The following is a 23,465-nucleotide window of genomic DNA, read 5'->3' as shown; positions in this document are numbered from 1 at the left end:
GCAGTAATGTGACTGGCAGAAGGTGAGAAGAGGCAAGCAGGGCACCAGTCCCAGATACTAACTATGAGGGGAAGCCAGTATTCCCTGCCATGACTTTGCCATGGCCCTGCACCCATCAGTGCATCTGGGGCAGTGGGGAGGAGGGCGCAAATGGAATGGTGCTCCTCTCGCCTCCCGTCCCCCCGGGGGGCGTTCTTCCGGTAGGCACAGTCGTTTGCCCAATAGCATATCTTGGGTGGGGAAAAGTGAATGGGGCCCTCGGGGCAGATCCTTGACCTCTGGATACTCTCTCTCCATCTCCCTCTCTGTCTCTGTCTCTGCCACTGCTGCTGGGGCTTTCTCCACAGGGAAGGCAGATGTTGCTGCTACTGCCTCTGCTGCTGTAGCAGCAATGGCAACAGCAGTGGCAGCACTACCAATAGCAGCTTCCTTCCCTGTGCAGTGAGCTTGAGCAGGTAAAATTTCCCTTTCTGTCCCTCACCCCTCCCCTCTCTGACAGTGGTCAGCATATCCGCTGCACCCTGGGTGCCAAATGAGTTTGCTGCATTCCAGTTCAGTAGTGCAAAGTGCAGGGTCATTCCTTTATGGACAAACTTCTGATCTAAGCCAAGGGTTCATCTGTTAGAAAAGTTAGAGGAGGGAAGGCATGGAAAAGAGAAGAACTATTTAAGCTATACAACTGAGTTGGGCACAAGGAAAAACGGGTATAAACTGACCATGACTAAATTTAGGCTAGGAATTAGAAAGATGTTTCTAGACACCAGAGTAGTGAGTTTGGGAACAACCTTCCAGTAGTAGTAGTAGCAAGAAAAAATTAAATAGTTTTAAGAAGCAGCTTGGTTCATTTATGAAAGAGATAACCTTGCTAACCTGGTGCCTGTGATAGGGGAAGGATGGACTCTGACCCCAGAAATCTCTTAGTCCTGCATTCCTGACTGCACATGGGGACGTATAGAGAGAGGTAGTTAATATGGAAATGTCCACATAGTGAACAAGTGCAGGATAGCTATTCCAGGCCATTTCCCATGGAGAAAAGCCCAGACTGTCAAAAAGGCATTGAATGCATGTGTATGTAAAATAAAGTTTTAAAGCATCTGAAAAACTATGATTTAAATATTGACAGAAGGTCCAAACCTTTTGTCATCCTGTGGCCACTGGACAATCAGAACACATAGAAGATGCCTCAGGGAGGTTAGATAGTTGAGAGAGAGCGCTGTCGTGGAGTGAAGCCATGAATTGGTTCACAGAATAGTTGAGGAAACCTTACATCTGATCTACTGAAATGAGTAGGGATCTGGTAGGACCCCTAGAGCTTCTGATAGATATCAATATGACATGGTTTGTATAATGGAAACTCTAGAAAGCGGGTAGTGTTTATATCCTTAATGGACTTTACAGTTCCCCTCTTGTTGTCATAACAACTTAAGGCAGCTCAGTAAGTAATCTTCATCTTGACAATATTTTTAGAAAATTGGTTGTCAAGGAGACAGAATGTCATTTTCCAAGGTCATTTTATTCTACCAAAAGTTTTATTTAATTTTTTTCTTTTATTCCTGCAAAACACAGCTGACTCCTGTTTAATCAATAAGAAAGCAATAGAGGAAGTTGGATACACTGATCATACAATACCTGCATATGCAATGCTTCTTCTCACCTTTTAATCTTTATCCTTTTGTGCCTTTGGTTGGACCAGGAAAGTGCTTGTGGAGAGAAGCCTTGTTTATTATTCATGTCCCTTCTGCTCTTTCATCTCATTCAAAAAGCCTCATTTTTGGCACCACTATCTCAGCTCCCTTCCACCTGCCTCTGAACTCTGCAAATGCATTCTTCCTAATTGGCTGGGGAGCCCATGGTCCACTGTTAAGAAGATTAACTATTTGACCAAGCTGCCAAGCTCTATCTTTTGAATGAGCCATACCACGACTGCATACATTAGAGAAACACAAGTTATTGAGCTCAGTACAGGAGCGACTGGATGAAATTCTATGGTCTTGTCTTATACAGAAGGTCAGACTAGGTGATGGTAATGGTCCTTGTTGCTTAAAATTCGATAAAGTGCTGAAAACTATTAGATTGAGGGCCTTTGCTTCTGAAGGCTTGGGTGTTGATGCTTCCACAATGCAGTTTCACTAAACACACAGTTATCCAGTGAGTATAAACTTAACTATAACCATACTATCAACCTGGTGATCAGGCTGGCTGACAGCAAGCATAGTGCAGAATTAAACATAAATCTAACATACATTTTATTCCACCCTTTTTATAGGATATAAGTGTTCCCAAGCATGTTTTCTTAACCAATCATTATCCTGATCATGCCACTATAACCTAATTGAGCCACACATGCATCATTAGTCATTACCAAAAAATATTTGGTGTTATTCACCACATTGAGCTAATGAATGAACATAATAACAATGGTTCTATATGCCTCTTTTCCCTATTGTACCAGGTGTATTTGTACTGCCCTACATGCTTTTCTCATCTATTGTACCGATTTTGTACTAATTCTGTCCATCACAGAATGTTCTTGAAAAGTTTCTTGATGCACCTTGTTGCCTCTCACCCAACTTCAAATCTGTACCAGTACCTATACCTACAGGTCCTTCCTTTTTAATACACACTCTAGTTTGCAGCACACTTTAGTTAGCTGGCAGTTGTCTTATGGGTGAAGTTCCCTTAGCTTTTCCTTTCTTAGTTTTTGTATGTGTGTCCTTGTGGCTGGGAAGGTAAGTTATTGAACCCAATTTTAGGCTTGGTCTGGGAGTCAGTCAATCAAGAACACTTCAATAGCTTGACACAAAGTGGCAAGTGGCAAAGTATTCGATCTGGATTTGGCCAATTTGGAGGGACAGTGATTCAATTCTAATCACTGTCCCAATTCAGTTCAGCCAATTCAGATCCAAAGATTCGTTGCTGATTCAGAGATTCGGCCATAAACTAAACAGGCAGCAGTCCTTGACCATGCTGGACACAGCTGCCTCCAGCTGGTAAGTCTGTTGTGGTGGGCAGAGTGGGGAGGGAAAGGGTGTGGGGAGGGGGTGATCAACACCCCCACAGTGAGGGAGCAATTGGGGCTGGAGCTAGGACAGGCTGCCCAGCTGAGGCCAAGGGGGCATGGGACTCGGGGAGGGGGGGCTTCTGCCACTGCAAGCTGCCGCATGCTGCCAATTCAGGAGGGCATGGAAGCATGTGTGTGTCTCCAGATCTGCGCGGGGTGGGTTGAGCTGGGCTGCCCTCTGGACGGGCAGTGGAAGGTGCTGGGAGCGGGGGCTCTGCCCTGCCACTGCTTGTCCGGGGGGAGGGGGATGCACCATGGCAGCATGGGGAGTGGGGGCTCTGCCCTGCTGCCACTTGTCCAGCTGGGGCAGGGGGGCATGAGATGCAGGCATGGCAGCGCTGGAAGCAGAGACTATGCCCTGCTGCCATTTTCCCAGCCAGGGGGAAGGCAGGGGAGGAGGGCATGATGCAGGTGCAACTCGCCCCAGGCAGAATGTACTGGGAGCAGGGGCCATGCCCTCCCACCTAGCTGGGTCAGGGAGGCACAGGATGGTGTTGCTGCACTGCCTCAGGCAAGCGGTATGCAGCAGCGGAAGCTGCTCCAGCCTCCCTGTGCCTCCTGGACAAGCTGCAGCTTTGCCCCGGCTGGGCGAGCAGTGGCAGAACATGGGGTCTGGTGCGTGCACCTGGATCAGGTTCCAGCCCCCACATAGGCCCTGCTCCATTGTGCTCTGCAGGGTGGGCAGAGCCAGGGCTGCAGCTGGGGCTAGCCTTCTGGAGCACAGCCTAGCCCAGCCCACCCCACACAGACCCGGGGGCACACCTCTGGTCCCATGCCCTCCTGGACTGGTGATGCGTGGCAGTGCACAGTGGCAGGAGCCCCCCTCCCCAAGTCCCTCAGCCCCCTGCCCCAGCTGGGCAGCTTGTCCCAGCCCCAGTCCCAATCCCTTCCTTGCTGTGAGGACCTTCCCTCCCCCCTCCACCCACAACAACAGACTTACCAGCTGGAGGCAGCTGTGTCCAGCATGGTCAAGTACTGCTGCCTGTTTAATTTATGGCTGAATCTCCAAATTGGTGCCAAATCTCTCTGAATCAGTTCGCAGGCTTCCAATTTTATTTGGACCTTTTAATGGGTCTCCTGATTCTGTTCAGATTTGGAGATTCGGCCACCAAATCAGGCCAAATCTCCTCTGAATCGAATCGGCGATTGAAGCTGTGCGCAGCCCTACTTGACACCCTTGAGTTGGCACAGGCATTTTCCTTTATTTGAGTCTGCTTTCCTCCCCCAATTTTGTGTTTTTAAAAAGATATATCAAGCATTAATGAAAGATGAAATTTAATTTGGAATCCAGGCCACACTTTCCCAGTTGCACCTATCTTATTTGTATTTTTATCTATAAAATGTGTCACTGAGGGCCAACTAGGGTAAAACTTAAAGGCAAGATTTAAGTTTGGAAACATCCATCACCTTTGCCTTTGCAATATCACATGTGCACATCAAATCATTGTATGCATTTTTATCAGGTTTGCGCACAGAGGCAGGGTCTGCACAGATATTTCAACATAAAAAACAGTGCACCGGTATGGAAGCTTGCTTGATGCCCAGGATTATACTGTTGGCAAACCATATGTTAGATTGGTCTTACCCCTAAGTGCCATAGTGAGATAGGTATATGTGCAATGGAACTCTGTGACATCTGACTTCTGCTGGCATCCATCACATACAATATCCAAAATATGAGTCCTGGTCACAGCAGAGCAATGTTGGCAGTGATTTTAATATAGCTAGGATATAAATGGATACACAGAGAGAAAGTTGGCTGAAGCACAGCAGCCCTCCTTGCTCTCAATTCACCTATTATCTATTTCTCTCTTTCATTTCCTTGCCAAGATAGTGCTACTTAAGGTTTGACTTTAAGGTTAGAGTGATGTAGAATGACATTGACTTGCTACAATCATGCCTAGAAATCCTTCCTGCCTTCCTTTCATACGCCTCCAACACTAAGGAGATGGGGTTCCTTATTTAAAAAGACTTCAAACTCCTCATCTTTTAAAGCACCTGGTGGCATTATTAGTGGCATTATCCAAATAAGAGGCAGAAGAGCTATAAATGAATAGCATCTTTTACAAACACCATTCACATGTCCATTATTCAGTATGTTCCATGTTTGGTATGTTTGCTTTGGGATTATGTTGTGTTGTTTTGTGCAGCAAATATGCTTTAGGAGGGAAAGGATTGTGTGCAGGACACCATGGGAAGGAGGACTGCTTTGCAGTAGTGGATCCAAGACGAAGGCAAGAGGGGTGTCTTCCCCTTGCAACTTTGGCTGTGTCGTGCATATGCAGTGAGCTCTAAGCTCACCAACTGATCAGGTTAGGGTCTGGCTGGAGTTTCTGCTTTCCTATGGCTCTGGAGCCCAGGGGGTAAATGCTGCTGCTGTTTGCGACCGTGACACTGCATCTGCTCTGGATCAGCCCCTGCTGCTTTGGCCTATGTCCTGAAATCCCTTGGGTGGGTAACAAACTAACTTCCTGAAAAATCTGTTCAGGGGGACTTAAGCAGCTCCAGATTAATTTTGCTGTTGAGCAAACAACATTTTTAGTTAGTTACTGAGAATGCCCTTCAGTGATCCCTATAGTGAAGAAACTGGTTTGTGTTATATCATTCAGAACCTCTTCAACAGTGTAGGAAGGAGTTACAAATGCCAGGTGCATACTGAGAAACATACTAGTTGCTTAACCTGCTGGGGCCTGGGACAGCATTACACAGGCATTATTAGGTCTTCAGCTTTTAAAGAACTGGCAGTTCTACTAGCATAAGAAAATTGTGAGGAAGGCAATAGCCCTGTTTACAGAGTACCCCAAACTAAAGGTAACTCAGCCCTATGCCATACAGAAACATGTTGTTACTCATAACATTGCACTCAGTTGTGATTCAAATGTTTTAAATATCCTGATGCTCTGCAGTAAGCTCTTTGCTTTCTCTGTGGGCAAACAATAGGGACTGTGTTTTTGAATCTCAACATTTTTGTCCCAGGTCATTTATGTAGGGGGTTTAGGAACAAGTCAATATTCTCTGTGTTGAGCTTGAACTCTACAGACTTATTAAGGATCCCATCTGTCTCTCGTATGAGAAATCTGTAATTTAAGATGCCAATTAAATATGCAGTTGAGAGAGAATTTACAGGAAAAGATTTGTTGTTCTTAATGCAGGGTTTTGGGAGAGGGCTGATGCTGGAAAGGGGGTGTATTGAGGCTGGCCCAATTTGAATGTTGTATAAACTGTACATTGCTAAAAGCAGCAGCCTGTCATGAACACCTGATGTTGTTGGCTCTCTGCCTGGTTCCATATCAGTAGATATCTCACATATGAGGAGATGATACTGGTGTGGAAAATTGCAGCACTCAGTGCTAAATTGCATTTATCCTAAGCTTTTTATCACCACACCTGGACAGTGCCCTCTTGGATCCACTTGCCACTGCTGTGAGCATTGCAAACCTCTGAGACAGGTTGGTCACCACTGTAAATTGGCCAGTCATAGAAATGGTTGTTCCATGTCTTCTGATGTAACATGTATAGTGGCCAAATAATATATAACATGTATAGTGGCCAAAGCCCACCATGGCAGAATATTATACTCTGTATTTAAGGGTTATCTCCTGACTCTTCAGAAATACATATACCATTTTGAAAGGAGATCTTTGGCATCCCAAAGGCAGGACCCAGTGAATTACATGATTAGCCCTGAAGCAGATACAATGGACAAAGCAAATGCAAGACGAGACTCAGTGCAACAGCTGAGCTATGGGAGTATGTACAGAGACTATGCTTGAAAAAGGCAAGGTCTGAAAGATTCCTGGAAGTGTCACAATGCAGAGAATTTAAATGAATTTCTACTCAAAGTGCAGGGAGCTGAATATTTTCTGGGCTTAGTCTCCCAATCTTGCAAACACCTGTGCATGTGCTGAACCGTTACTATCACAACTAGTTTCAATGGAAGTAATGGAATGATTTACAATAGCAAAATTAAGAATGCTTGCTGGGTCAGGGTCTTAGGGAGCAGCATGGTAAAATACATGATGTGTATGGGTGCTAAGGAGAGAGAAATAGGAAGAACATATAGATGGGGTGGACAACAGGAGAAAGTGAGAGCTAAAGGGAGGGGCCAGGTTTGCATGAGGCCTTGGATGTGAGAACAAAGAGCTAGAATGGAATGCAAGCAGACTCCAGAGCCCAAGGAAAAGGGCCAACAATGTTAAGTAGCTTCATGTTTCTGTCTCATTAGTTCACCTGTAGTCTCAGCTCCACTCTTGTTCTTATTTTCTCCTGTCCTAGAGAAGACAGTGAATATCAATTCTAAATTGTTGCTACCCTTTAAGGGTGTATTATCAGGGATCTACCAAACTTGAGGCAGCTGCCTGCCGATTTCATGGGAAAATGCCAGTGGCCACACCCCTTGCCACTGATTAGTAGAGAGGGGTGGAGCCATATGATAGACAGCCCTCACTGACAATCAGTGGTGGGATGCAGCCACTGGCATCTTCCTGCAAAGTTGGTGGGCACCAATCTTGCTGTGTTGGCAGCCCCACCTCCCCTTCCAGCAGGCTGCACAGCTGGGCTACAGCAGCCACAAGGACTCTCCACTGGGAGTCAGCAATTTATTTTCTCTAAGTTTTTTTTTTTCCCAGGGAGCACATGCGTTTTTGCAAAGCTTACCCAAAATCATAGTTTCCATGAAAACTGCAAAATCACAATTTTGGTAGGCCCCTATATGTTATGTGCTCAGAATTTGATCCTGTTATAATAAATAAATAACATACTGTTGTTTGCAACTTTCAGCCTTGAGATTGGTCTCAACATAATTGATTAGGAATTGGCATTTCAAGTTCAAGAGAAACAGGTGAAGTTGCATGGCTGTTGCCAGTAGATAACTCTGTTTTCTGTGTCTGTTGGAGCTCCTGCTGTCTGTGCAAGTTGCTGGGGAAACAGCTTCTCTGCCTCACTTTGGGAACCTAGGAAAATGTTTTTTTTAGTGATAAATTAGCTTAGGTGTTGAAAGTGATAGATAAAAGACACAAGAGTCCCACTGCTCATACATACATTAACTAGACTATTAGTATTCATGCTATTAAGGTGATAAAGTAATTGCATAACTTTGACTTTTAAGATATGTTAAACTAATTTGTTCAGCTACTGCTATGAGTAAATTGCATATACAAATTTACTTCTGACGGTTGGGCTGGGTGGATAAAAACTGGTAGCAAGATATGGAGCCCTGTACCATTACCACTAGAGACTCCAATCAGCAGGGGGATGGGAGGGAGTGAGTAACAGCAGCTTCCACCCCACTGGTTCTGGAGCCATGCCAGTGCAGTGCATCCAGCAGCCCCTCCAGCAAGCTGCAAACTCAATACCAGTGGTGAGTCATCTGGCTCGTGAGAAGCCCTGCAGGCCATATGCTGCCATGGGGTCCAGTAAATTGGATTGCCCCTGCTATAGATTTTGTCAGTCCCAGCAGAGAGGCCAAGAACAGAATGGCTGCTGTTGGCTGAAATTCCTCATAACCACTGAGGTTGTCACAATTGTAGAGCATTGGTAGAGTAGCTGGATGAAACTGTACCAGCACAACCAGCATCATGCTTCTTTTGCATATGGATGAAGGTGTTCATTTGCTAGATCCAACTGTTCTTTTTAAAGACACAGAAAGGATGGGCTGGGATAAAAGAGTGGTTATTTTTAAACTGTTTGCTTCTCATCAGTATGTTGCTAAACATGATTTAGGAAAGGTTGAAAGAACTAGAATTATTTAGTCTGGAAAAGAGAAGGCTGAAGGGGGATTTGATAACAATTTTCAAATACTTGAAGTGTGATGATAAGGGTAGCAATAGACCAGGGGTTGTCAACTAGGGTGTAGGTGTACCCCTGGAGGTACTTTGAAAGGTCCCAGGGGGTACACGGATTGGCAGGGATGGAGCACCACCACCCTGCGCCACTGCCTCACAGGAGCAGGACCGTGGTGGAGCGAGAGCAGGACCGCACAGACACTGCACTGCCACCGCTCCACCGCTTGCCACACCTCCTCTCCATGTCTGACTGCTTGCCTCCCTCCCCACCCCCACACACACGCTTGGCATCTGGCCACTTGCCACCCCCCCCCGGGGTACACTTACTAAAAAGGGGGCCGCTGGGGGTACATTTATTTTAAACGGTTGAAAACTCCTACAATAGACTATTCTTTGTGGCCTTGAGAGACAGGACAAGGTGTAACAGGCTTAAATTGCAGCAAGGGAAATTTAGGTTGGAGATTAGGAAACCTTTCTTACTATGAGGATGGTAAAGCATTGGAACAGATTACCTAGGGAAGTGCTGGGAACTTCATCCTTGGAAGTTTAATATAAGGTTAGACAAATACTTGTCTGGTGATCCTGCCTTGATCAAGGGGGCTGACTTAGATGCGTTCCTGAAGTCCTTTCCAGCCCTACTATTCAAAACGAAATTATTTGATATAAGTGTTTGATCATGCCACCAGTGCAAAACATTGCCACATTAATTGCATTCCACCAGTGTCAGATGTTGAGACCGACGGAAATGGAACTGCTCTGTAACCGCTTACTGAATATTTACTGTGTGACTATCTTGATTTAGTGTAATAAAGAGGTTGTAAGGAAAGGAGACAGGAATGGAAGAAGAATGGCTCAAGATAAGTTTTTCAGTATTTTCTGAGAAGTGGCTTAAGAGAAAATAAGGACAAGACAACATCTGGGAACCAAATGATCCAAAGGACAGCAGTTTAGAAACGGACCATCTTTCACAGAGGGAAAATAGCTGTTGAAGAGTTGTTCAGAAAGACTATAGCCTGATGTGCATGACCCTGTGAGAGTACCTGAGGAAACTAGGCCTGCCTAGGTCCCTGTAATGTGATGGTATGGCCATTGATAAGATCAATATGCCTATGAACTGTTGATCTAAAATCCTTTTCTCCTCTCTTTTCTTCCTACTGTTAAAATAAATAATGCTTTGGTTTTAAGAGGAGTATTTGTTATTCTGTACACTGAGTACAGACTCCTAATGTGAAAGACTCCAAATATTGATCCCAGTCACACTTACTGGAGAGGGACAGTTGATATGCAGGGGCTCAAGTCCAGGGGCCAGACTGTAAGTAGGAGAGGTGTGGCATCATATTAGCTGCATCAGCCACTAGGCCTGACACTCGATGTGATACATTCAGATCAGAAAAAGGGACCTTTTACAGGTCTTTCTTCCCTGTTCATTGAAATTATACTGTTTCTTTTTGTGCTTTTTAGACTGTCTGGTTTGACCTGCACCAGCGACTGTCAGACAGCGAAAGCAGTGCTTGCACAGTGAGTATATACAAATAATCACGACCCTGCAAATACCAAGGTCTTTTTTTGTATATGCAAATACAGGTGCATACCTGACACATTTGATGTGTCACACTTGGCCTTTGCTAAAGCTGTGGCTGTGGCTTTGATATAGGTCAACTTGTTATTGTTTAAGTCAGGTTAACATCTTCCTTTAGGCTTCTATATTGACTATGCCTTATGATATCACTCCAGCAAGATAAAGTTCCAGTTAACTGAGTTACTTCTCATGAAACCTTTCAGAGGGAGGAAAATGGACAGAACATCCTTTTCAAGCAACTGTATGATTAGGAGTTTTGAAGACCAAGATTCTGCTTCTCATTATTTTCAGGATTTCTCAGTGGAGCAAACATTAACAATTTCCAGAAATCATCAGATAGATTTATTCTGTCACATGAAGCTTTTTGTTAATACTTGCTCTAATGAGCAGTGCAATATCCATAGCCCTCAGAAGTTAAGTAAATGAAGCTGTCTCCTTCCATGGATAACATTTGATCCCTCTAGATTAGTTAGAGTCCCTGAAATGATCTGGCAATTACATTGGGAAATGACAATTAAACGTGTATTTTTATTTTGAAGAGCTTAATGAGCTGCTTTCACCTTAGTCAACTGGGTGGAATTAATATTTTTCTAGTCTCAAACTGAATAGATATTTGCACTTGTCTTCATCTGTAGCAAAAGCATAAATGAAAGTCCCTCAATAAAGAATATGTGCAACAGTACATTGAAAAATACACATCTTTTGTTGCAAGTTGTTTTGTGTGCTAAGGTAGGAAGATAATCATTCCTGCTATTGTCACAATGTTGTTATCACAAACTGCTTCTATTCATTCTGGGCTTTAGAGAGTGCACAGAAGAAGACTTTGTCTTTAGAAAGGGAAGCGAGCTTGGAGGCATGAGAGGCTGAGGGAAGTGGGCTTATTTAGTTTGCAGAAGAGAAGACTGAGGAGGGATTTGATAATAACCTTTCACTACCTGAAGCATAGGCAATACATAGGAGAGATGCACAGATCCCCCCTAGCTTGAATCTGTGCATCTCTCTATGCTTGTCACTATCCAAGGTGTTTGGATGTTGTGACAGGGGGATTGCTGCCGGAGTCATTCTAGTGGTGACTTCGCGCTCCTGTTATGGGCCAGCCGCCTGCTTACTCACTTGCCACACCTTGATATTAATTGATTGAATGATGTAATTAGTGGGAGGCTGCCCACGTTATATGCCCCAGTGCCAGGGGGCGCTATCTGCAGCTCCCTTCCTCCCCTACACCGCAGCCCAAGCCTCGCAGATGGTACTGCCAGGATCTTGACCTGGGCCTTGCTGTAATTTGGCCCTTTATCTCTCTGGGGCTCCTCGCCACCCCCTCTGTCTCTCGGGGCTCCTTGCTCGGGGACTGGGGCCAAAATGCACCCCCAAGATGCCGCACCCTCTCTGGCGCCAGGACCCCCACGCTATCATGGAGTCCCTATGAGGCCTCCTCCAACCCCTAATAGCCTCACCCGGTCCTGTGGTCAAACATTAAACACAAAGCACAAAGCCCTGGGCTATAACGTAAAACTAAACCGTCCAGTCAAAACACCATTCGATCCCTACCAGGAAAATACTCCAGCCCATGGCAGCAAACCAGGGGCTGCTCATGCAGCCAGTCTTCGCCCCTCTCTCCGCACTGGCTGAGTTCCCCCCTCCTTGGCTGCCAGAGGGGAACTGCCCTCCTGGCCTCCTGCCTGGGCTTAAGAAGGGCTAAGCCCTGCCCCTTCCTGTCAGCAGGTTTCACTGGTTGCCCCAGCAACCAGCACCTGTACTGCCCTGGTGACTGGCAGTTGCGCCTCCCCCTTCTCACCGCTAGGGGTCTCTCTTGAGCCAATTCTGCTTTCAGGCGCAGAGGTGTATATCCAACCTGGCATTAACAGGAGATGCCAGATTTGCTCAAACAAAAGATATGAATGGCCCATTTTTTTTACTTCTACGAACCATCTACTGATAGATAGTAAATTTTCTGATTGTGGAAGAAATCAAACTTCGCGTTGTGGTTGAATCAGAACTGACAGAGCCAGATTTTCTTTATTTAGGGCTATACTGTGATCACAGGGAGAATTCCGCACAGCAAGGGGAATCACTCACTTGTCTGTTTCAAAGGAATCCTCCCCCTCCCTAAGTTTCTAAGCATTTTTATACTTAAGACAGATAAACAGGAAAAAAAATGACCTTGAAGAAACTAAAACAAACTTACTTAATTGGACATCTGTGCACAGAGCAATAATACAGAATTTTTTTTTTTATCTCAAAACATATAACTGAAAAAAGCAGTATCAGCACTTCTGGTCTCTGTTTTTCTAGTCAGAGAGGCCAAAAGCCTGACTAAATTCACTCCTACATTCCCTAATTTTTTTTTCAACAAGTTAGATATTTATAGCCATTAGCTTTTCAACTTCTAGTTTTTCTTTTTCTTTACTTTCTGCTATTTCAACATACAAATTATATACTTCATTTCTGGTTGATGAGCTATTCCTCATTTGTTTAACAGCACAGTTTAAGCAACATTGAATTATCATAAACATTAGGCATACTTCAGTAAAAACAACAAACAATATCAACAAACTATGAATGACGGTAAAGCCTAAGGAACTGAAAATAGAGCTAAACCAAGAACTCAAATTCCAGCTAACTGATTCATGCAGTTTGCCTGCTTCTTTTTGGATATGTTTACTTAAATCCTGGATTTCTTCTGAATTATCAGGAATATAAGTACAACACTTTTTACCTATTAAAGCACAGACTCCTCCTTTGCTGGCTAGTATATAATCTAATGCAAGTCGGTTTTGCAATGTCATTTGTCTTATTTCTTTCATTTCTGTATTTATTTTATCAAAACTATCAGCAGTAGCATTAGCAATCTTTTGTAGAGATGCTGCAACTTTCTTTATCTCGGACATAGCTAAGCCTGTGCCATAGCTGGGGAACATTATACCCCAAAACCTTTGATTTTTCTGTAATTTTGCAAACATTGCGAATTCTTCCTTTAGGTAAGTGTGATTTCATAGTAAAGGCAGGATACGCTGCAGAGACACAGCACGTTCCTCTCCAACCAGAGGGAAGATTTTTATAGGCCTTATCTCCACACACAAAATAATGACCAGCTAGTGCAGTATATCCACCTGTGTTACAGTGTGGGGATATCATCCATTGTGAATAATAGCCTGAAAATTGACTTGCAGGAGAGTAATTAGATATCCAGGAACCGTTAGAAAACTAAGCACTATTTATCTTAAATTCTACCTCACACTTACTGACTCCTACTGCAACACAAGATCCATTACAAGTCCAACAGAACTTTCCAGGGGTGGCATAAGGTAATCGTACATAGTCAGACCAGTTACAACTTACATTCTGCCAAGTTTCATTTCCATGAAAATCTGAATAGTAAGGGACTAACATCTGAGTTGCATTCAAGGGTACTGGTATCATGGGTATTCCTCCGGTAGAATAGATAGGGACATGGCTACATATCCAACAACGAGAGACGTTTAAATCTATCCCAATTTGGTTAACTAAAGACGAGAATATATTTTCATGCAATGATCTTCTTTGTCGGTGCGGAAGTGTAGTTTGGTTTACAGAGTTTCTTATAACTGATGAGTCAAGTTCATATAAGATGGCCCAAAAGGAAATACTGAGATCTACCCAAATCATGACTAACCAACTCCACCTTGGGAACCAGGAACTAGGTAGAGGCCTTTTTCTTGTCCCAAAGGGCATAGTGGTGTCGTTGGGGCACATCCTCTTCGCCAGTAGGTGCTTGGCTCACTACTGGTCTTGAGCTCTGTTGCTGGAAGGCGCTAGGTTCACTTCCAGTCTCTGGAGGCTGATTACAAGCTTGATATGGATGAGACTCTTGGTCTAATGGGGCTGATGTTTTCTTCCTGTGTGAAGTGTGGATTCATGTCTGGAGTCCTTGACACATTATTGCAGTGTTGGTGGTCAGGAGTACCTGGAATGGGCTGTTCCAGCGATGACTTTTGTTGACGGACTTTTACATGGACCCAATCTCCAGGCATGATAGAATGGGACGGCTCATCTGGTTCTTTGGGGAGAGCTGCTTGTACCTGTGAATGAAAAGCCTTAACACACTTCATTAGTGCCTTACAATAGTCTAGAATAGTATCATCAAGTGAATGTACATCGCAAAAGTGGGAGGCAACAGGTGGCGAGGCGGGGAGCCTCATGGGTCTTCCCATTAGAATTTCATGTGGACTAAGCCCAGTCTTTTGGTTGGCAGCAGATCTCATACTCATAAGGGCTATGGGAAATGCATCTGGCCATTTTGGGTGAGTCTCAGCACAAATTTTGGCCAGTTTATTTTTCAGAATGCCATTTTGGCGTTTCACTTGGCCCGAAGCCTGTGGATGGTATGGGCAATGAAAGTTCTGTTGGATCTGCAGGACTTTGCAGATTTCTTTCATTATCTGTCCAGTAAAATGAGTTCCTCTATCAGAGTTTAGGAATAAAGGAATACCAAACCTTGGAATAAAGTCTCTGAGCAACTTTTTGCTTACAGTGACGGTGTTAGCTTTTGCACATGGGTAGGCTTCTACCCATCCAGAAAACATACATACAATAACAACAACATATTCATAAGAACAACATTTCTGCATTTGAATAAAATCTAATTGTAAATTTACAAATGGTCCCCAAGGTGGGGGGGGTGCTGCCTTCTTTGTTTTTACAGGCTTTCCCACATTATTGGCTTGGCAAATAGGTCAGGTGTGGCAGTACTGGTGAGACACAGATGGAAAAGTTGGAGCAAACCAATCAAGCTTAACAGCTTCTATCATCCCTCCTTTGCTCACATGTACCATGCCATGGTGTATGCAAGCAAGATGAGGAAGAAGGACCATTGGGGCCACCAGGCGGCCGTCCGGGGAGCGCCACAAATGGTCAGGGTATAACAAACACCCAGCCAGTCTCCATGTATGTTTCTCTGGTTCTGGAGCCTGATCTTGGAGGAGGGCAACGTTGTGAAGACTTGCCAATGGAAACGGGTCAGTTGGAATAGACAAAAACACAGGCGTAGCCTGAGGAGTGAAAATAGCTGCAGCTTTGGCAGCGGAATCTGCCAGAGCATTCCCACGTGTAACATCATCATAACTTTTCTGGTGAGCTTGGCATTTAATAATAGTGACAGCAGAAGGTAATTGTAAAGCATTCAACAAGGCATTTACATATGGACCATTACTGATCTTGGCACCTCCTGAAGTGAGGAAGCCTCTTTGTTTCCAAAGTTGACCATAATCGTGTACAATACCAAAAGCATAGTGAGAATCAGTATAAATATTAACAGAGGCACCAGAGGCTAGGGTGCAAGCCCTGGTGAGGGCCACAAGCTCAGCAACTTGAGCTGAATACACATTAGGTAAGTGATGGCTTTCTATAACATCATATTGGGAACAAACTGCATATCCTGCAACAAGGGAACCTTTTGAGTTTCTTTGACATGATCCATCAACATAGAATACTAGATCTGGGTTTTGCAAGGGGTTGTCCTTTAGATCAGTGCGGGGCATTGATAGGTGCGCAGTAACAAAAATGCAATCATGGGGTTCACCATCTGAAGGGGTAGGTAACAGGGAAGCAGGGTTTAAAACAGGGCACCTAGTTAGGGTGACATTTCCAGCAGAGAGAAGCAAGATTTCATTCTTAGTTAATCTAGCATTTGAAAGGTGTTAGGTTTTTGTTTTTAGTAAAAGGGCTGCTACAGCATGTGGGACAGCAACAATAAGGGGAGAACCTAATACAAGGGTGGAGGAAAGTTCAACAGTGACGGCAGCTGCAGCTACAGGTCAGAGACATGGGGGAAATCCAGCTGCAACTGGGTCAAGAGCAGAGTTATAATAAGCAATGGGACGGTGCTTGTCTCCATGTGTCTGAGTAAATACTGCAAGTGCAAATCCATCCTTTTCATGACAAAAAAGAATAAAACGTTTAGTATAATCGGGAAGGCCTAAGGCAGGAGCTTTCAACAGAGCTTGTTTAATAGAGACAAAAGTGGCTTCAATCTCTGAAGTCCAGGGTAAAGGCTCAGGGGTATTAACAAGAGTCAGATTTTGCAACGGCTTGACTATAGAGGCATAGCCAAGTATCCACTGATGCCTAGGAAGGTATGCATTTGGGACACAGTAGTTGGTATAGGAATTTTAAGAATAGCTTCTATTCTGGAAGAGGAAAGCAGTCATTCTCTAGCAGAAATATCATGACCTAAATAGTGGACATGAGGAAGACAAAGCTGCAGCTTTTCTTTAGATGCTTTATGGCTTTTTAGAGCAAGAGAGGTGAGGAGAATTAAAGAATCAGTTTTACAGGCTTCAAGGGAGGTAGATGCCAAGAGCAAATCATCAACATATTGCACAAGCACAGAATTTTCTTTAAATATTATGTCATTTAGATCTTTGTTTCAGAATTTGAGAACAAAGAGAAGGGGATTCAGTATAGCCCTGGGGCAAACACGTACAGGTATACTGAAGTCCTTGGTAGGTAAATGCAAAGAAAAACTGGCTATCAGGGTGTATAGGGATAGAGAAAAATGCAGAACACAAGTCAACAACAGTAAAACAACAAGCATTAAGAGGAAAAGAGGACAAAATAGTAGCTGGATTTGGTACAACAGGAAAAGTAGGTAAAACTGCGGAATTTACTGTACGAAGGTCTTGTACAAAGTGATAGGTATTCTTTCTAGGTTTTTTTTGCAGGAAGAATAGGTGTATTACAAGGACTCTTAGTTGGGACAATGATACCTTGCTTTAAAAGGGCAGTCATAACAGAGCATTTTCCTTCATCAGCTTCTGGACGTAAAGAGTATTGAGTAACTTTGGGTAAAGGCTTAGCTGGGTTTAATTTAATTTTTACAGGCTGGGTAGTATGGATTTGTATGCATGCTGGGACCAGAGAAGTGGAGGGACAGCTTTTATGATTTCTTCTTGCAACACAGAAAGATTAGGGAACTCAGGCTCAAGAGGTGAGCTAGCTAAAGCAGCAAGTACTGCTGTCTCGTTATCACAGGGGACATCTAGATAAACACCATTAGGAGAGCAATAGATACTATAGCTGAGTTTACAAAGCAAATCTCTGCCTAATAAATTAACAGGAGAACAAGGACTAAGGAGAAAGGCATGTTGATCAGAAACAGGACCAAGAGAAACACTTATGGTCTCTGTCTGTTTTTCTAGTCAGAGAAGCCAAAAGCCTGGCTAAATTCACTTTAACATGATGTATTGGTTACTGAAATGCCTTACGTATATATCTTTGGGGTTTTTTGTTTGTTTGTTTGTTTGTTTGTTTAACTCAAAGGGTTACTTATGATAAACATTCAATACACAAAATGTGAACTGCATAGATTAGTCATGACTGGTCACATAACTGGCATAATGGTATGTCTGCTCCTTGACTGAATGAGGCAGGAAGCACCATGAGAAAAAGCTTTGCACTTGTAAATGGGAAGTTCTGTGTTCACAGATATTCCCCATGGCATTTTTGGCATTTGTTTCTCATGAACCTGTATGTCACTGCAGCTTCAGCAGACAGATCTTTCATAGAATCATAGAATATTAGGATTGGAAGGGACCTCGTGAGGTCATCCAGCCCAATCCTGCTCTCAAAGCAGGACCATCCCCAACTAGATGATTGCAGCTAAGGCTTTGCTGAGCTGGACCTTAAAAAACTCCAAAGATGGAGATTCTACCATCTCTCCAGATAACTTGTTCCTGTGTTTCACCACCCTCCTAGGGAGAAAGTTTTTTCCTAATATCCAACCTAAATTTTAATTTCTGCAACTTGAGACTATTGCTCCTTGTTCTGCCACCACTGGGAACAGTCCATCTCCATCCTCTTTGGAACCCACTTCAGGGTGGGTGCCTTCTGAGGCTGGGGGGGCACAGCAACCACCTGCAGGCAGTGGTGGTGGTGTTGGCAGCAGGAGGCATGGTGGCGGCGAGTGGGGACCACACATAGGCAGCTGCAGCGGTGTCAGTGGCAGGAGAGGTGGGGGATGGCGAGACACCAGGAACAGCGGCCAATCTCAGGGGGACATGTGCCCACCCATACCTCCCCTGTGCATTACCTATGCTTCAGGTAGTTAAAGGTTGTTATCAAATCCCACCTCGGTCTTCTCTTCTGCAAACTAAATAAGCCCACTTCCCTCAGCCTCTCATAAGCCAGTGCCCCAGCCCCCTAACCATTTTCGTTGCCCTCTGCTGGAGTCTTTCCAACTTGTCCACATCCTTTCTGAAGTGGAAGGGCCAGAACTGAACACAGTACTCCAGATGTGGCCTCACCAGTGCAGAACAGAGGAGAATAATTATTTCCCTTGATCTGCTAGCAACATTCCTACTAATGCAGCCATGTATGCTGTTAGCCTTCTTGGCAACAAGGACATACTGCTGACTCATATCTAGCTCATTGTCCACTGTAACCCCCAGGTCCTTTTCTACAGAGCTTCTGCTTAGCCAGTTGGTCCCAAGCCTGTAGCAGTGCAGGGGGATTCTTCCATCCTAAGTGCAGGACTTTGCACTTATCCTTGTTGTAAGGACCCTCATTAGATTTCTTTTGGTCCAATCCTCCAATTTGTTGAGTTCACTCTGAATCCCAGTCCTATCCTCCAGCGTATTGACTACAGCCCCAGCTTGGTGTCATCCACTTCAGGGAACGGCTTTCTCTCTTATTAATTATATGTTCAGAGTGTAACACAGCCAGGCCATTTTCCATTTGGGACCTGAGGCATTACCATAACACAGATAAATGTTCCTAATGTTCAGATGGTGAATAAAAAGGCTGGCATGAATTTTATTTTAAGCATGAACGTTTATCCTTGTCACAAAAAGCATTTTACACTGTCTGCTCTGTTAGATACTGCTTTGCAAAACACATCTTTATTCAGAACAGTGTAGGTGATAGTATACCAATAGTGCTGTTAGCTACTCTCTGACTGAGAAGCAGATGAGATTTGCTTCCCAATAAGATGAGCCTGACCTGAATTCTCAGTACCAAACAAGCCAGACTCCAGAAAAAAAAAGTAGGTGTTCAGGTCCAAGCATTGTAGTTTGGACTGGCTAGAAACTTTGAATGACTCTGGAAGACTTAAAGGCTGAAAAAGTGCTGGCATCAGTAGCATAATTAAAGCTGGGTCAGCAGCTCCAGGTATCAACTTAGAGGATAGGAAATAATAGCTGCCACTGCCACCAACTGGCCACATTACTAGCACCCAAGAGCCACCACTGCCCATGTGTCACAGTTTCCCTGAGCACTGAGCTACCTGGTCACACCTCTACCTGGCATCTGTGATGTTGTGGATGTAGGGGGAAGGAGAGTCATAAAGGCAAAGATATGAAAGTTTTGGAGCATTTTATGATAGTGAGGAATTGGGGTACCCAGAAAAAGCTAGAGGAAGGAACAAGCCAGGAGAGGTTCATTTTTCCCTCTCTCACCAAATTTCAGGGGAATCTGAAGCTGATCCAGTGATGGATAAGTTAAGGCAGTGTGAATAAATTAAGGCAGGGTGCTAGCGGCTTGTTGCTAGTTGGCAAAAGGACCTATCTAGAATAGAACACACTGCCTTGACTCACCCTTCCTGTTCAAAGCTGGAAAGTCCCTCTTTAAAAGAAGTTTCTGAGGGCAGCCAATAAATAAAGGTTCCCTTGTGGCACTGCTTCAAATGAAGTCAAAATTGAGATAGTGAGAAGTATGGTAGGAACAGAACCTGTCAGTGTTTTCTGTAGCATGTTATTAGAACACTGGAGAAATAGATGAAGCATGTCCTGGGCACCAAGAATCCCTGCAGTCTGATTAGATTAGCTTCAGTTATCCAAAGCCTAAAGAACCATAGATTTTATGTTGTTTCCTGTTTAACTACATTTGCTTTTAGAGTTGGAGCCATTTTGATCAGTCTTGGCCCCTTGTGATCTCTCCTGTATAGGTGTCTGATGAAAGACAGTGTATTTATCCTGTGTGCTGTTACCACATCATTTCAGGCAAATAGCTTGACTACAAAGGGCAAAAAGCAATACAAATGGAGATACTCACACTTGCTACTTAGTAGTAAGTGTGCATTAAGGACAAACAACCTGAAGGTCTGGACATCATCTTCCCTTACCTCTGTTACTAGCAGCAAGCCATGATAAATCTCCCAAGAAAAGAGGGGAGGGTCCCTTAGATTCTGATCCATTGTCCTATTTAAGTCTGAGCTTTGAGAGTGAGGCAACTGTTTGTTAAGAGCATTAGAAAGAATTTGTTCCCTTACTTAACACAACCCTTTGCAGTAGGGATATAGTTGTAGCCTAGAGAGATGGAAAATAGCTTGCACAGTGTATGTCTGTGTGCTATCTGATACTATTTCATAAGGAGCGCAGTTGTATGAATCAGTTTCAGAGAAGATTATCTTTCCTTGGAAAGGTACAGGCCAAAAGGAAATATTTGGTGTATTTCTACTTACGGAACAATTAGCCTGAGGAACTTATTGCTAATGGGCTAGTTGAGGCCAAGAGTTTGTTGGCATTCACAAAAGAGCTGGTATAGCTAATAAGAGAAGGCAGAGCTATACTAGACAGGCTCAGCAAAAGGGGTGATGAGAACCTGATGGTGTTTAACACCGAAAAATGCAAGGTTCTCCACCTTGGGAAGAAAAACCTGCAGCATCCTTATAGGCTCGGCAGTGCTACGCTGGCTAGCACTATGGAAGAAAGAGACTTGGGGGTCATCATTGACCACAAGATGAACATGAGCCTGCAATCCGATGCTGCAGCAAGTAAAGCAACCAAAACACTGGCTTGCATCCATAGATGCTTCTCAAGCAAATCCCGGGACATCATTCTCCCCTTGTACTCGGCCTTGGTGAGGCCGCAGCTGGAGTACTGCATCCAGTTTTGGGCTCCACAATTCAAAAAGGATGTGGAGAAGCTTGAGAGAGTCCAGAGAAGAGCCATGCACATGATCAGAGGTCAGGAAAACAGACCTTACGATGACAGGCTGAGAGCCATGGGACTCTTTAGCCTGGAAAAGCGCAGGCTCAGGGGTGATCTGATGGCCACCTATAAGTTTATCAGGGGTGACCACCAGGATCTGGGGGAACGTCTGTTCACCAGAGCACCCCAAGGGATGACAAGGTCAAACGGTCATAAACTACTGCGAGACCATTTCAGGCTGGACATAAGGAAGAATTTCTTTATTGTCCGAGCCCCCAAGGTCTGGAACAGCCTGCCATCGGAGGTGGTTCAAGCACCTACTCTGAACACCTTCAAGAGCAAATTGGATGCTTATCTTGCTGGGATCCTATGACCCCAGCAGACTTCCTGCCCTTCGAGTGGGGGGCTGGACTCGATGATCTTCCGAGGTCCCTTCCAGCCCTAATGTCTATGAAAACTATGAAATAGTTGGATTGGATATTTTTCTTAAAAGTGGGAAAGCTATAACCCCTCAGGGCTCTAGGCTAGCCACTAAATGCATGGTGCTAGGAAGGATTTTAGTAGATTATCCCACCATAGCATAGTGCAAGATTTCTTGTACATTTCTCTGAAGCAGTGGTGCTCAATGATGGAGCCATGTCATCCAGCCTAGTCTAGAAATTTGGCAGAAGGGAAACAGCTGAATTCCGCTAATTGCCACTCCTCTATTGCCAGATTTCTGGACCCTGGGGCAGCTCCATGGACCAGATGGCGTGGTCCTGCATACTAGATCACTGGTGGGGCCAGCACACGGGGTTACTACACAGCCAGATGCAGTGCACAGGATCAGCCTGTGCACAGGGTTGGGTCTGCAAGGGTCAGGTCAGATCCAGCATACAGGATTCAGTATGTGAGACTGCACCCATGCGCCAACCCCACCTGCAGGATCAAGGCAACAAACCAGCCCTGTGCTGGGCCAAGAGATTGGGCACCACTGATCCAGTCCTGTCCCTACAGGAAAGAGAAGATTGGATTAGAAGGACTAGTCCAGAATGGCCATCTCTGTGGTCCTTGTTAAAGCTCTTGTGTCTTCCAAATATTTCATTCCCTTGGGTTAGGATTTTCAAAGTCCAAGATTGCAAATCAAAATGGACTCTAACAAGTCTCTCTTGAAATGACGCCTGCCTGTGTTCCCGGGGTGATACTGCTGCTCCTCATGTTGTACACCCTGCAAAAAGGAAGTCAGAATTGTTCAATGATTATTGTTCTCCTCACTCAGTTACAAGTGGAGCCAAAAATCTAATTGTCTTTTAATGGCAGATTTCAGTAAGGCTGGCTTCTTTCCCTTGAGGCACACTGTTCTCATATTCATTTTTAAGTTGCATCAGAGGAGTTTGATATATGTAGGAAGATGCATTGACCTCAATTATTTTAATTAAAAGAGAAAAATGATATGGAAATTGCCTCTCTCAAGCTGCTTCTTAGAATCCCAGAAGCCTGGAAAAAAGATATTTTTGCTCTCTTAGGTGTGGTTTTAAAAAGTAGGGTTCGATCTTAGACTTTTCTAATGCAACATTCACCTTACTGTTACTGTAGTGAGGCATCATAATAGCACAGATGTTAAGCTTCATTTTTTTTACTTTTCCAGTAAGTAGTTACTCTTATTTTCCAGATTTCGACGATTATAAGCATTTTATTTACTGCTTGCCTTTGTTAGCACTACACTTTTAAATTTTCTCCCCAGTTTTTACCTATATTATTTCTTACTCCTTTTCCAGAAGAAACTTTAGACCAACTTTTTATTCTGTGTTTGTACAGCACCTAGCCATATGGGGCCCAATCCATGAGTGAGTCTCCTAGACATCCCTATAATACAAGTTATAATAGTGGCCAGCACTGTGGTTGGCAGTGTTTGTACACACAATAAGAGCATCACCAGTAAGCATCACCTATCAGGTTGAACAGCTATAATAAGTTAATATTCACTTCTGACATTCAGTATGTGAGACTTACAACCCAGCTATTCCACAGGAAAATTGATTGGAATGTCTGTTCTCCTGGGTGGACACATTTACTTCTGAAATGAATGCCTCCCACCAGGAACTACTGTTTTGCTCTGATTATAAATTGGCCTTTTATTTCTTCAAAACTCCTTCTCTTCT

General features: G+C 44.1%; 1 protein-coding gene across 10 annotated transcripts in view; it reads left to right on the top strand.

The window, feature by feature from the left end:
• The window catches only part of NECAB2 (N-terminal EF-hand calcium binding protein 2), a 403,696-nt gene that overhangs the window by 315,565 nt on the left and 64,666 nt on the right, over nucleotides 1-23,465 (top strand). For 9 of the 10 annotated variants that reach the window (XR_016444201.1, XR_016444200.1, XR_016444199.1 and 6 more), the window contains one exon: nucleotides 10,306-10,362. The exons of the other annotated variant lie outside the window; for it this stretch is intronic. Coding sequence is in view for 5 of the 9 variants with exons in the window: in XM_090062952.1 (XP_089919078.1) it covers nucleotides 10,306-10,362 (57 nt within the window). In the remaining 4 variants the exon portion in view is untranslated. The remainder of the gene's footprint in view (nucleotides 1-10,305; nucleotides 10,363-23,465) is intronic. 10 annotated transcript variants of the gene reach the window in all.

This window comes from Crocodylus siamensis, chromosome 9, assembly GCF_052110815.1.
Source record: "Crocodylus siamensis isolate JL-2025a chromosome 9, ASM5211081v1, whole genome shotgun sequence".
Lineage (NCBI taxonomy): Eukaryota > Metazoa > Chordata > Crocodylia > Crocodylidae > Crocodylus > Crocodylus siamensis.
Note: the sequence above shows the minus strand (reverse complement) of the source record. Positions and strands in the feature narration are given on the sequence as shown.